General features: G+C 35.0%; 2 protein-coding genes and 1 long non-coding RNA gene across 3 annotated transcripts in view; 1 reads left to right on the plus strand and 2 right to left on the minus strand.

The window, feature by feature from the left end:
* The window catches only part of LOC110379742 (plastin-3), a 53,965-nt gene extending 46,480 nt beyond the window's left edge, over positions 1–7,485 (minus strand). The window contains exon 1 of the mRNA XM_064041720.1: positions 7,140–7,485. Coding sequence (XP_063897790.1) covers positions 7,140–7,202 — 63 coding nt within the window. The 5' untranslated portion in view covers positions 7,203–7,485. The remainder of the gene's footprint in view (positions 1–7,139) is intronic.
* A 4,004-nt stretch (positions 7,486–11,489) lies between these two features.
* Positions 11,490–12,244, plus strand: LOC110379755 (protein lethal(2)essential for life). Its single transcript, XM_021339553.3, has one exon. The coding sequence runs from the start codon at positions 11,619–11,621 to the stop codon at positions 12,144–12,146; it is 528 nt and encodes a 175-aa protein (XP_021195228.1). The 5' UTR covers positions 11,490–11,618; the 3' UTR covers positions 12,147–12,244.
* A 336-nt stretch (positions 12,245–12,580) lies between these two features.
* Positions 12,581–13,089, minus strand: LOC135118811 (uncharacterized). The gene is made up of 2 exons (XR_010277798.1): positions 13,048–13,089; positions 12,581–12,852 (listed from the first exon to the last, which is right to left on the minus strand). It is a non-coding gene; the product is annotated as an uncharacterized LOC135118811 (long non-coding RNA).
* Between the last annotated feature and the right edge of the window lie 2,103 nt (positions 13,090–15,192).

Below are 15,192 nucleotides of genomic sequence, written 5' to 3' on the forward strand. Positions count from 1 at the left end.
GCTTTTTACAACTTCCTTTTTGAAGACCTTGAAGTTTGAAATATTTATAACTTATTTTGGTTATCAAGTTGCTTATCGAATCAAGTACTAATTAAGGGGAAAAGAAAGATTATATTCATAAATTGCGTGCGTAACTGATAAGTTTTCGGGGGTTTTGCAAAATTATTCCTTTTATCGTCAAAAAGTCTGTAGATTTTTTTACACTTGATAATATTTTCCATCGCACACATTCTAGAATATATTATTATAACCCCTGCTATACATATTTTCATTCCAACATAAACATGTTTATTATAACATGACCTACTTTTATACATAGCATATCTCCCCCACGTAATGAATTAATAGCTCTATTTATTATTAACTAAGCAATATGTTTAATGAAATTAGCCATGGCATGACCTTAAAACATTAACATAAGCTTAGGTATTAAATTAATTAGTTTTTAGTAACATCATAATTGAAATGACGCCTATAGTTTTAAGCAAAATAATTATTAGTACTTAAGGGATTTTTTAAAATGTTTTTTATGTGTGTTTTCCTCATCTATTTCAATAAGACCATTATTCATCGAAATTGTATTGGGGTAAACCATTGAAGAAAACCCCAAGACGAATAAACGGAAAATGTATTACTAGCATTTCAAACTTTAGGCACAAGGTGAAACTATCAGAATCGTAATTTTGGAAAACTAGCTAGCGAGCTACATTTTTAAGGGTACTGGGTAGGTTATTTACCCTTTTAGATGTTGGATCAGTTGAATGTTTTCATCAGGGCATTTTCGCAAACGATACATTACCAAATATGTAGTTCGAGATATGCCTAAATTCAGAAGAAAGTAACATGTTCCGTGCGGTATCCCTATGTAATCAGAAGAAAGGTAGATGTTGTACTCACAAAAACTAACTTGAAAGTAAAAGCAACCATTTCACTTGAAGACAAATCTTTTGAAGTAACTGCAGTACATCAAAGGAAGTTTAGAAGTAATATAAACATGGGTTGGCAGTTACATATCACTGGTAGATGTTTACGTTAACTTGGCGCATTGGCTCACGTCTTCACACACAACATCCTAAGAAATATTGTGTTTACTAAGAATTTGAGCTGTACTGAGTGAAGGTTTAATATGAATTTTGTTGGGAAGTTGATAGGCTGTGAAAGAAACGTACCTATGTGGAGAAATGACGAAAGGAATCTTGCATGACGGAGCATCGACGAAATTAGGGAGATAGATAAGGATTGAGGAATAAATTGTCTAAAAGACGGCATTAATGATGCAATCATCATCCCCCTCCCCTTATCCCAATTTTATTTGGTGTCGGCGCAGCATGTTCTCTCCTTCCATACTCTTCGTCTGCCGTCATCTCACTAGTAACATTCTTTTTTACCATATCTACTTTCACACAATCCATCCATCGTTTCTTTGGTCTTCCTCTTGCACCATATGCAAGTGAGCCCAAAAATACAAAAAGCTATCCCCACTTATGTAGCCCCTAGGGGTTAGGTCTTTTCAAAATCAGTCATTGCAAAAACATTTTATTTCGACTTTTAGACAATTCCTGCAAAGCCGTCTTGTGCACCTTTAGAAATAAGTTCAAAGCAGAAAATTCAAGCTTGGAGATTTCGAATCTCCCCTTGTATTACTGAAATAACTATACATTTTCAGTCCAAGCCAGACGGACTTTGAGCCCCTCCAGACATATTGTAATGGAACTTTTCGAGTTCGAGCAAATCTTTAAAAGCAGACAGATTTTATTTAGTTAGGATGCTGAAGAAATGTATTTATACGGATGGATGGAAAATGTTTTGCCTAAGGCTCTATTGCTGATTTGTTTATTTATGACTGTCTTTGGTCTGTGTTGATTTTGGTACTAAGGAGCATTTTAGTTGGTGATGGAGTACGTTTCATGTTTACGGTTATCCCGCGTCCGGAAGGGACTCCCTGAAATTGGATAAAAAGTAGCCTTTCTCCTTCTCAAGCTCTAGCTAGGATCTATGTGTACATAATTTGATTTAAATCGGTTCAGTAGTTTTGGCGTGAAAGCTGTTCAGACAGACAAAGTTTCTTTTACATTTATGATATTAATTTGCAAGGATTTTATACAGAAACGTACTTTACCTATGCTTACAGTTAGGTAGGTATAGCTTTATCGACCTCAACAGTCTCGTCAAGTCTCCAAGGTCAAGAAGTTCACGATTTCAACCCCTCCAAAAGGCAGGCAACAGAGCTTGAAGTTTCATTATATTCTAATACCGAAATTTTGGAGAGGCTAGTCAATTAGACCATAACAATATTCCATTTATTGAAACCGCTGAATTAATTTTAATGATCCCTCTTTCCCAAATAAGGGCCGAATCGTACAATAACTTGTTGGGTCCCAAAATATCTTCAAGTGGCTTTCGTTGGACAATAGGTACGGCTATTCTATGAAAATCTTTTGATACAAAATCTGAGGAAAATTCCTGTAAATCCAATACCTCGTTAGTGTATTTCTGTGGTATTTTTAACAAAGGAAATTAGTCTTTCGCAATATTATTTGTTTTCAACAGTGGTTCCCGTAGGGACTACCTCACGTACCCGGATAAAAAGTATCTTACTCGATAAATGGGTCTTATAACACTGAAATAAATTTTAAATTGGTCTAATAATACCTGACATGATCGCCTTAAAGCATACAAACTCTTCAGCTTCATAGTATTCGTAAAGATTGGAAGTAACTTGTAATTCTAATTAAAAAAGTAAAACTACTTTAAGTTTAAAATAGACTACATGTAGTCTTTAGACTAATGGATGACTGTTATCTCAATGCTATTAGTAGCTCGTTATTGGCAGTTAGGACATTAACTAGAGGCCTGTTAACTTATAAGCACTGATTGATTAATTGACCCACTTTGAGTACGAAGCTATGATTCATCGAAGACTATTCGTGGAGGTCCTAATGAGGTCTAAGTGGAAGACTGAAGATGCATAAAGTGCATTTCATTTCTATCTATTGATCAGAAAATTTCATAGATATTTTATTCAGCTTTCACTTAGTTAAATTTGGATTTTTGAATGTGGTGAAACATTGATGAATAAGAAATTTAAGCAGCCTCAAATAAAATGTGTAAAAACAAGGTTTATTAGAATATAAGTGAGAAAAATACTTGTTTCTCATTATGAACTTAGAAGCGTTTTATAATGCCCAAGAAAATAATTATAAAAATGTTATTCACAGCAATTCATTAAGAATTAATTAGTTTCCATGTCATTGGTTGCTAAAAAAACACAATTTTCATAGAAAACATCTAGCATTTGCCATAGGCATGCAAAGAATAGACAGTCCACTCCTTTGCTTGCACATAAAGATAGACATAAAAAGTGATTTGCATATGTATCTCTCACTTGGATATTTAAATTGGTTTGCAGAGGTCATTAAATATGTTGTTTACTATGTCGCTCTAAGAATATTTGCACAGCTATGAGAGTATAAGTGAATTAAGTTAAAGATGAATCATTTTTTAGTTGTGTCAATCAAGTTTTTTTATAGCCTAAAGGCTCCAAATCTGCTGAACCGATTTGAAATCTTTCATTGTTGCAAAGCTACACTCTTCTCAAGTAACATAGGCTATATATATTTTATCCCGTTACGGGCAGTAGTTTCCCGGAAAACTGCTAGTAAGAAATATTACTAAACTGAAAACATAATATCTGTAGTAGGTTAGTATAAAATATAAGGCCAGTATGCTTATAGGTAATAAATCAATACACTTAACAGTATCTTGCCCAGTCTCAAGTACTTAAGATTAATAGTGTGTGACCTTTTTGCAACGCCACCCATTGAACGATAACCTTGACTAACTCTCAGATTTGCATTTCTTGAACTATCTTAATACCTAGTGTAGTCCAGTGAAGTTATATAGTAAACCTAAGCATTAGAGTTCTTATCTTCAGAAGTATGGATTGAAACTAATATCTTTGATGCAATATTTGCTTGGAAAAATAGCATGATATCTTTAATGCAATATTTACTTGAAAAAATATCTGTGAAATCATTTTATCGGGTGTTTATGAGGACCAGAATAAAAAAATACAGTGTTCGTCCATATGCTCACTGACAACATGGTTATCCATTTTCTCAAAGCAACTGTTCATTTTAAAAGAATGTGAAAATTCACAGTGAAGTTGAGAACATAGTAACTATTACATAGTTTACATGGTAAGTAATCTGTAGTAAAGTCCCTAGATATTTTTCATGAAGTATGAATGAATTAGTCGAGTTGAATTATATAATGTTACCCTATTCTATAAGGAAAGAAGCTAGAATTCCCAATTAACCATTCATAGTACCGCATAGATAGACAAACCAACACCACAAAAAAGTTCAACATATAAAATAATATTACAACCATTAACACATCAAGTCGGTTTTTACCCAGAGGAAAACCGACCAACGTACCAACTGAATCAAAAAACATGTGCAAACCATTGGCTAAGCAAACTATAACCTATTTGGGTATTCAATATATACATCTACATACATGTATACATGTCAAGGCGACAATATCGACGGGTTTTGAATATTAAAACGTGTGTGAACAAAATTACCTGTTGAGTAACCGATGACGTTGGACATATTATTTTATGTATGAGCCCGTGTAATCACACCTGAGTTGGTTTTAAGAACGGAGCTAAAATGTTTGCTTTGTAGACTGGCAGAAGTAGTTAGCTTAGTAATTAAGTGCCAGCAAAAATGATTTTACTGGAATTAGTAATATCATGAATGTGAAAATAACTCTGTCTGTTTCATAGGTTTCCTACCAAAACTGTTGAACCGATTTAAATGAAAAATATACACAACTAATTTAGAGCTGGAGAAAGGACATAGTCTACTTTTCATAATGGTGCGGGCAGTAACTTCCTCGGGGCAAAAAAACAAAATAAAATTAATCGCAATATAAGAAATTATGAGTTGTATAAGAAAATTACTTTAAAATTCAAATATAAAAAAAATACATTCATACAAAACAGGAGGATATACTGTCAAATGAAAGTAAAAATATGCAAAAACTTGTTTGTGAATCACAAAAATATGTGCACTCTCATTTGTTAATCAAGTCATTAATGCTAATGTATTCATTTAGCTACCTCATAAACTATCGTATTTCTCGAAAAATTTGAAACTCATTATTATGTTTACATTTATTTATCACAAATTTAATTTAAAATATTATGAGTGAAATGCATATATCAGGATTTCATGCATATTATTTAAATACACATATTAATTATGTCCGGTCAATGGCCAACTAATTGTCCACTTATATGCATGGAGAATGCAGAATATATATAAAAAAATAACCCTATCCAGGAGTGTTATGTATTATTGGAATCTGTTCCCAGTTCTTTCAACTCGACTGAGGGAACTTTTTCCCGTATTTGGATAAAAACTAGCCTACGTACTTTCTCAGGTTCTAGACTACCTGTACACCAAAATTTATTTCAAATTGGTTAATTAATTTTGCTGTGAAGAATTACCTTTACATGTATTATAGTAGGGATGATATTTCACAATACCTTAGGGTATGTTAATACTAAAACATATTTGCATTTTCTACTTAGCATGCAACAAACTGCATTGTCTGCATAAGTAATGAGTATGTCGGCCTGTGCTAAGTTCTTCATATTAATTGTGTTATTAAAATTTTCTATTCAATATTAGCATAAATAAATATGTTATGCATTTATTATGTTTGTTTTAGAAATTCGGAAAATGTTACTGTTTATTTCAGGGAGAACCTTTAAACCTTCATTAAAGAATTTGATATTTTATGGATTTGTTTATAATTGTTTATATAAAACCTTGTAGATTTCTTTAGATGGAATGGTCTAGATTTACATAAAATAAAGATAAACTTTACACTTTTTCCATTAAAATCATTGCTTGGAAAAACATAACAACTTAGGGAAAGAATAAATGATATTATGGTATTCCAGTATTGACAGCTAAAATATTTTTTTCTTTACTATAGTAATAAAAGTAAGTAAGCAAGTAAAGTGACTGTTGTCAGAACCTATTTAAAAGTATTTCAATAACAACTTACATGGACTGTATGTTATCTTAATGTATTGTCATAACTTATCAATGCAAGCTGAATGTTTTGCAATAATTATTGAGCGGCTACTATCAGTAGTAGATAACAGGCAATAAAAAACTGCATTTATGTGTCTTAAGGTCTAGTATTCTTGCAGTTTCTAAAACTGTTTATAACTTACTATAATAGATTCTGCTATCATCATTGTCATTTGAACATCATTAGCAGTCATTATGGGTAGCCAGTAAGTCTGACAACCAGTCTTATAGGCGGTATTGGGTTGCCCAGGCAACTGAGTTGAGGAGGTCAGACAGGCAGTCGCTCCTTGTAAAACACTGGTGCTCAGCTGCATCCAGTTAGACTGGAATCCAACCCCAAAACGTTGGGAAAAAGCTATGCAGATGATGATTATAATTATGTACTAGATGTTTTCCTGTTGTTTCATGCGTATCCGGGAAACTTCTACTTGTACAGGAATAAAATATAGCCTATGTTACTCTGCAGTAGTGTAGCTTTCCAATAGTGAAAGAATTTTTCAAATAGGTTCAGTAGTTTTAGAGCTTTTAAAGTACAAACAAGAATGTGTTGTGTATATTAGTATATATAGATAGATATGTTTCCATACCTATGCTAAATTGCCATTGCCTAGGCAGTAAACACACTGATGAAGTCATAGTTGTTTTTCCTTATAAGTATGTCAATCATAATTGAAGAATAACTTCAATAAGGAACAATAAATTATTGATATTGTCTTTCTGCAATCCTCAGTAAACAAGTTAAAAAAATAAGTAGTATGTGTATTACAATTTTTTTTCCTTTTCATGCATCTTCGAGTATACATCGCCGGTTTTACGGAGGCAAGGCATGTACAAGCGGGACCACACGCGGCCTCGAAAAACACACGTTATACACGCGTACGCGAGAATTCCATAAACGGCGAACTGTACATCGAAAATTGCAAAACATTATTACGAATAAGCAATGCCCCAAATTCTCAGGCCGCACGAAATGCCGACAAATCGATTCTGATTAACGATTATCTGAATGAAAACTGGCAAACTTACCTGTTCAAACTGCTCCCTGATCTCAGTCCTCTCTTCCTCCGTCAATTTCGAATTATCTGCCATCGTCACACAAATAAAATCACAAAAACGAGGATCACATCGACAATGTAGCGAGTGTTTGAAAAAACGCTCTTTCACAGTTCACTTAAAAACTAGCGTTGTTTGTATATATATTAAAATGTATTACAAAAATCACAGCACTCGACAAATAGTGTAATCGAAGGCGCACTATAAAATTACCACACGGACTCGCAACACGATAACATGGAGCGAATGCAAATTAAAAATACGTCAGTCAACTCAACCGACCGACCACTGCGCAGCGAGCGACCGTGTAGTGCGGTGAATGTGTCGATTTAGCGGCATTTTTTTAAGCTGGAATACTTGTTTATTACTGTTTTATAAGTTTGTTGTATTTTGGCCCTGTATTCGAAAATGATAATCACAATATCACAAACAAAATTGATTTTATTCAATTAAGTAATAAAATCTTATTTAGCATAAATTAGTTGCAGAGTCCTCGAATTTTGGGATACCGAAGCAGTTTAGTGCCAAAGAGCTTAAACAGATACGATGTACGAAATGTTGTTATTACAATAAATAACTCAAATACCATCGAATTAGACCTAATTTCTAAATTCCATACAAACAAGATATAATTACATATTAAAATTGTTCAGTACTTCTGCAAAATAAAATGTTACTACTACCTATGACTATTAACTTTCCCGTCGAGGTTCAATTATTGAGGTTTCCACCGAGTTATTACAATGCTGGAAGAAATGCAAATGAATAGCCTTGATTCATACTTTACCGTTTTCATCAAAATAAAGTCGATTAAAATTATCGATTTTATTCGTCACATCACTATCTTGTGATGTTGGCGTTGCTATTATTTTAAGCAAAGTTGCCAGCATCTCCAAGAAATAATGCTGCTGATAAGACCTCAATTAAATTAAGAAATACATAAATTACACATAAACTTATTATATATCATGATCAATAATACCATATAAATTATAATCTTTTAAAATTAGAAAAAAAGTGCATAAGTTTTGTTTGTGATTAAAAGACTCTGAATCAAGCCTCAAATAATTTAAAAGTTCAATACAAATAATTGAAAACAACGCCATCTATTAAAAAAATATGAGAGTTTAAACTTCTGAACACTTTGTTTAACAAATAGTTAGGCTACTCGACAATAGATGGCGGTGTAGTAGCAAAATAGAACATTCTAGAGAAGTCAAAGACTGTTTTGCCTCGCGATTGGTTCGAATAGATGCGCGGGAATGTTCTACGACATTCTAATCAGGATAGTTCAAGTCAGGGGTCGCTTAGGTACGGTAATGTTTGTATGCGATTTACTGAAATAATATCATCGTATCTTGTTGACTTTTATTTAAGGCGAGGAAGTGGTCAACAATAATTCCATAACCGGCACGCGCATCTAAGGCGCCAAAAGGGGTCGGAGCGTCTGAGCGGGGCGAGGATAACAATACGCGCGCTAGCTTATAACTAAAAGTCGTAAGCGACAAAATGGTTTTGTAATTTTAATATTTAGAAATGATAATTTAATAAAAATTCCTACTACCATTTTAAAGAGTATGTATACACCGCGACTTTTTAGTCGTCTTACAAAGGTGGTCCACTGAATGTATCCGACATAAAATACCACTAGACATGATTATTAATTTTATAGCATTAATTAAGATAATAGGTGCAAAGAAAAATAAATAATACATTAGAAATAGGAAACATCCTGTTAATAATGTTTACGTATCAAACGGTAGAAAGTAGGTACCTTCCCAGCGCTCGAGTCGAGTGATCGTTCCATCTCCATTTTTTACGAGACAAAATATCGTAAGCCAATCTAGCACAGTCCACGTGGACTGTCATCCAATGAGATTCATTCCACGAGCGGCACGACGGCACCGCCAAAGACGACGACGGCACTTTTCAAAGAGTCCACGTGGACTTTGATAAATGCCGCCTTTTACTTAAAAATAGGTTTTAAAGGTCATTCTGTGGCTCAGTTGCCGTCCGAACACCGCAAGTTGTGGAAGTGTGCGCGCACTACCGGTAATCAAGTGTTGTTCGCGATCGCTACGAGTGAATAGGGTATACGTCTTGCATGATGAGTGATAGGAACCGTCGCTACTCGAATATCGAGTACCTACAAATGGTACGCGTGTACGCAATAGCTGGTGACAATTTAAAAGAAGCAAGAAGATTGTACGCTGCGCCTAACAATCTAATAATGTTACGGAACCGAGGAGTGATCAACCCGCACGAAATAAAAATAATAATATTGTGTTGCGCGCGGCGCGTGACTGTTGTGCGCCCTGAGCCGCGTGGGGCTACCGGTAACCCAGCGAGCGGTAGGCATTTATCGCGCGCGAGTACAGAGAGTGACAGAGGCCTGATAATAGGTACGTCATTGTCAACTTACATCACTTTGTTTTGGTTTGATTACGAGACGGTCCTAAGCCCGTAAAAGTATGAAGGAAGAATTGGAATTAAGTGTTACAAATTAAGTAAGAGTGCAAGTTTACAAACTGCTACATAATGAGAACATTAAGATTGCAATTAAGAAACTTATTTTGCGCTAGGGTGAATGAACTTTGATAAAGACGCCGCGCCGCGCCGCGCCGCTCCATTGATAACAAGACTCGGGCCGCGCTCACTACAGGGTGTTTTTATAATCTATGTCATGCGTCATAATAATGAATTTATTTTTATTTTTGAATTATTCAAATGTCATAAATATATATATTTTTGTAATGAACGTGTTCTAGACATTGGATACATGAAGTGGGCTGCCGTTGTAAGACGACTAAAATGTCACGGTGTATACTCAACTACTAAAAAAGTTAAGAGGCTTAAATCGGTCCCGTTTGCCCATAATATGTGAATCTCTTTTTAAAAAGAGGTATGTTTGATATATTTTTCTCTGTTATAAAAGTTACCTAATCATGTTTCTACAACTAACAAAATAAGGCTTATATCATTAACTTTCAGGTAACCAAGTTGTATTTTGATCCGTTTTGTATTTACTGAGAAAAATTGACATCCTTGGCGCCAAAAATTCCAATTCGTCCTCTTAAGTACGAGTTGCTATAGTGATTTTGATGACATCAGCGAGTAACTATGCATCATAAATAGTAGAATCCGGATATAACGACCTTCAAGGGACCGACGATACTATGTTGTACTAACCGGACGACGCACAAAACGGACGGATTATTTCTTAAGTACATAACTTAACTTGTACATACATACATAACTTGGGTCAGCTAGTCTTCTCATATATAAAAATGAATTGCTGTTCGTTAGTCTGACTAAAACTCCGGAATGGCTAGTCTTCTCATATATAAAAATGAATTGCTGTTCGTTACTCTGACTAAAACTCCGGAATGGCTGGACCGATTTGGCTTATTTTGATTTTAGAATGTTTATAGAGGTCCAGGGAAGGTTTAAACGATACGAACGCGGGGCGGGGGTGCGAGTGCGTAGGTAAACAAAACATTGCGCGTGTGTCGTTTTAACCGGACGTATTATAATAAATATTGGTCGCTATAAGCAGTTGGTCGCTTAAACCGGAGTCGCACTAAACGGTTATATTGTCTTAGTACCTATATACGAAACCTAACTTGAGTAAAGATTATCGTCGCTAAAACCGATTAGTTGTTATAAGCGAAGTCGTTATATTATGAATTCTACTGTATTTTCATTTTACTTCGTGGTATTTAAATCTTATCTTGAATCATTAATTGGTCGTAATGAAATAGCAAGCAAACTGCTAGTAAATATTATGTTTATGAATTTATTCTCATTTAAAAATGCAAAATTGTTTTTGTTTGGTAGTTAGACTCTCACGGATGCGGAGATAGGTGTGGGAGTCCAAAATAATATTGTATGATAAAGGAATATTTGGTACTAAATAGCGTGTGGAAATGATAGGAAATACAACAATTCTCATATTCTACTCATTAAACTTTTTAGAATTCTTCTAAACACTCTTTAAAACACTTTTTTTGCATGTTGAGCGGTGAGAAAGAGACTCGATTACAATAATATGTAATCTCTTTTATTTTTAATACTTTTTTACAGACAATTATATTGAAATGAATATTTTTTTCTTAGAAGTATAAGATCTTTATTTCTTATGAAATATGTAAGTTTTAAAACCTTATAGTAAATTTACCTAACCTCAGACCCAATTCAGTCTCCAATGTTTTCACAATGTCGCAATCAATACATTGCGCTCAGCGACCCGCAGTCTAGGCGCCCCTGCGTTCGCGATCATTCTACGATATTCTAGTAGATGGCGCCACCGCTTAAAAACAACTGCGCGCGCCGAACGTCATCAGTTTGAATTGAACAAGCGACTGTGAAACGATCACAAAGCTATTCGGAGAAGAATTTCTCTGCGATCCTGCGATTCTACGAAGACTCGAAGTTAAAAAGTAATTCAGAAAGATGTCTCTGCTACCATTCCTGTTGGATTACGAGATGAACCGCCCCCGCCTTATGGAACAGCACTTCGGCTTGGGGCTGACGCCGGAAGACCTTCTCCAAGCTGCTGCTGCGCCGCTGGTGAACAGAGAGTACTACAGACCCTGGCGCCATCTTGCCGCGGCTGCTAGGGACGTCGGTTCCTCCATCAAGTCTGACAAGGATAAGTTCCAAGTGAATCTCGACGTCCAACATTTTGCGCCGGAGGAAATCTCTGTGAAGACTGTTGATGGTTACATCGTGGTTGAAGGCAAACACGAAGAGAAGAAAGACCAGCACGGATTTATTTCCCGCCAGTTTACTCGACGATACGCGTTGCCCGAAGGTTGTGTTCCCGAAACAGTGGAGTCTAGGCTGTCTTCGGACGGAGTCCTGACTGTGACTGCTCCCAGGAACGTGCCTTTAGCTGTCCAGGGTGAGCGCCAAGTCCCCATCACTCAAACCGGACCAGTTCGCAAGGAAGTGAAAGACCAGGCCAATGGTGACAAGTAAATGCTGATCTCTGTTAATTTTAGTCATTCCTCATTACTTTTACTGTTTGTAAGACTGAATTTTTTAAGTTAATAAATACTGTTAAGTAATTCATAAAACGTTTTATTTATTATCCTTAAATTAATGAATGGTAAGCAAGTTGCTGGGATATACCTACCTAATATACCGATCTACCTTCTATTAAGAGCGCTATTACAAAATCGAATCGCTCAGGTTTAGGTAAATTAGACGATAGCCGGCAGCACTTGCGCGCGTGTGCGTCTAGTGAAATACGCAACGCACACCTGCGGACCGCCACGCGGCACAAACAAACTTGAGACTTTGCCACTTTTATTTTCGAAATAGTTTATTGGTTTTATAGTTTATGAAATATTATTTGTACCGATGAATTTTATAACCTAGAATAGCTCGATTGAGTTACAATAAACAAATAATCGTTTACAATTTTTAAATTATTTAATCGACAACCAAACTTTTCACCATGTTTATCAATTAGGTATAAGTAATTGATTTATAAAAAAACTAAAATCTATAATTCGTCTTCCATGTATTGTATCTTCATTTTCCTGCAACAATAAAAACTAGGAATGTAAATAGTTTATTAAAACAAATATGTCTGTTGCGAGTGACAAAAAATACTTACCATATTATTTGTACTGGTATCCGATTGAGTCTGATAATCTGAATTAAATATGCTTTCATTATCCTGCAAGAATCAAAGATATCCAATAATATTATTATGCAACAGCGAAACTAACGACGATGACATTTACGTACATATTTCTATATAACCAACATCAAAAAGAGAACCCAATCTATAACATTTTCGCATTAGAATATCATGGGTTAATACTTGTGTATATTACATTTCAATCAGATCATTATAACTAAAAAAACTCACTAGTATCAAAACGAGTTCGTTGCGCAGGTTGCGCTATATTTTCGAGCTCCGGCGAGTTTGCGCGGCGCAACAGCGAGCGATACGTCCTCCTCGATAAGCGCTTGGCGCTGACTAAAGTTGAACACCGCGCGTCACAAGATTTATATTGATTTTTGCATTGCAAACAAAATTATTTTAAAATATTGTTTTACTTTTAAATAGACCAATTTTTTTTCAAGCTTTATAACAATACCACCTTAATTATTAAATATGTTTTATTTGAATTTGGATTATACTTTCATAGATAAAAAATATAGTTTTGTACGGAAAATTGTCAGTAACTCTCAGTTTTATAGAATTATTTTTGGTGTATTACTGTATGAATTGTAATAAATTGGTGTAAGCAAGCACAAGTACAAGATATAGTTGTATCTTGAACATTTTTATAAATGGTTAAATTGCTATATCCTCGTAGTACTGAAGCATCAAAAGATTCCCAAAAGCAACATTTTATGAAACATCCTTTGCAGAGACAAAGATTTTACTGATGTACGTGGACAAATTAAAATATTTATTGAAAACAGCCCCAAGATAAATGATCAAACTTTCTTAATCTTATTTTTGTTTTTTTTTTTGTGACTATATCCAAAGCATAATGACGCATCAAAACTCGTATAAAACTCGAAAATTTGTGATAGCCCTTTTAAAAAAATAAACGAATAGGTACAACCCATACTTATGTGGGCCCGTATTGTTTGTAAATGGGCACTTAGGGTAAACCTTTATGGGCCTTTTGGAAATCAAAGGGGAAACCTCCGGTAACTGACTTCATCACTGTGGAATCCTAGATCTATGGAATCCTCAGCATCGCGATATATTTCAAGAACAGTGGCCGAAGGGTGTCGTGTTCCGGCGATTCCGCGGGAAGTACACGCGACACCACGCAGCGTAGTGCAACACGAGACCATCTACTCGTTTCAACACTGGTCAACAGTCTACACGTAGATTTTAACTGAATTTTTTATATTGATTTCTGACACTTACGCGAATATTAGACATTTAAATAAAACTGCTTTTACGGATTTTATCGCGGTTAAGTATATTATATTATTTAATCCCGACGTTTCGGATCCTTTACAGCATCCATGGTCACGGGCAGACGGGCAGACGGGGAGGGTCTGCCCGTTTTATTTAAATGAATTTTTTATTTTTGTTTTCATTTGAAATTATTTCATTTGTGTACACTAGCTTTCGCTCACATCCCAAGATTTCCCGTACCCGAATGGTGACAAAAACCTTCTCCCTGGGTCTAAGCTACCTCCCCTCTACTTTTCAGCTTAATCGGTCCCGCCGTTTACGTGTGATGGCGTGACCAAGGGATATAGGGATTCATTTTTACATATATTTATTGTATTTTCTGTGGGCCCTATTTGTCTGAAATTATTAATTTAATTTAATTATAATTAAATAAATATGATAACTAATGAGTGTGATAGGAACCTATTACCAACTGATGAATACTACTAGTGTTCTTGTCAAGTGTTCATGTAGATTTTGTAGATTAATCATTTCAAGCACTATGTCAGTGCATTGCCCTTGGCACAGTATTTACATATCAACATAAGTTGCTGGAGTAGTTTAGGAATCCTAATTAGTGATTATGTATCTAGGTACCTACATCCCACGAAGAACAAAGTACACTCAGTTTGGTCACCTCATTTCTTGTGATTGCCCTTTTTATCTTATTTATGTATTGTTTTTGTTAGTTTAATATCTTTAAACGTGTACCTACTAGCCACAAAAAATACACACTGGTTAAAAAACAATCCTATATCAATGTAATGGTAATTATTGTAATTGCAACATTATCTGCATTCCCATAAAACCGGTTTAGGTTACGTTAAAGTATTTATTTACAATCATTAAGGATACCGAAGATATTTTTATGTACATCTTTAATCATTTTGTCCTGACCTGACATACAATGAATAAAGCATGTAGCTTGCGCATGTTAAGGCATAGGTATACGCAGGTTAAACGTGCGAATCTAGCGACTCGCGCATGTAACAAAATATCCATCTGCGTGCTCTTGTCACTTGTCAATTGCGCGTGTTAACTTGCTCCAGCTACATGCACCGTGTATTACACCCTGACAACGCATTATCG

Source organism: Helicoverpa armigera, chromosome 26 (assembly GCF_030705265.1).
Source record: "Helicoverpa armigera isolate CAAS_96S chromosome 26, ASM3070526v1, whole genome shotgun sequence".
NCBI classification, from domain to species: domain Eukaryota; kingdom Metazoa; phylum Arthropoda; class Insecta; order Lepidoptera; family Noctuidae; genus Helicoverpa; species Helicoverpa armigera.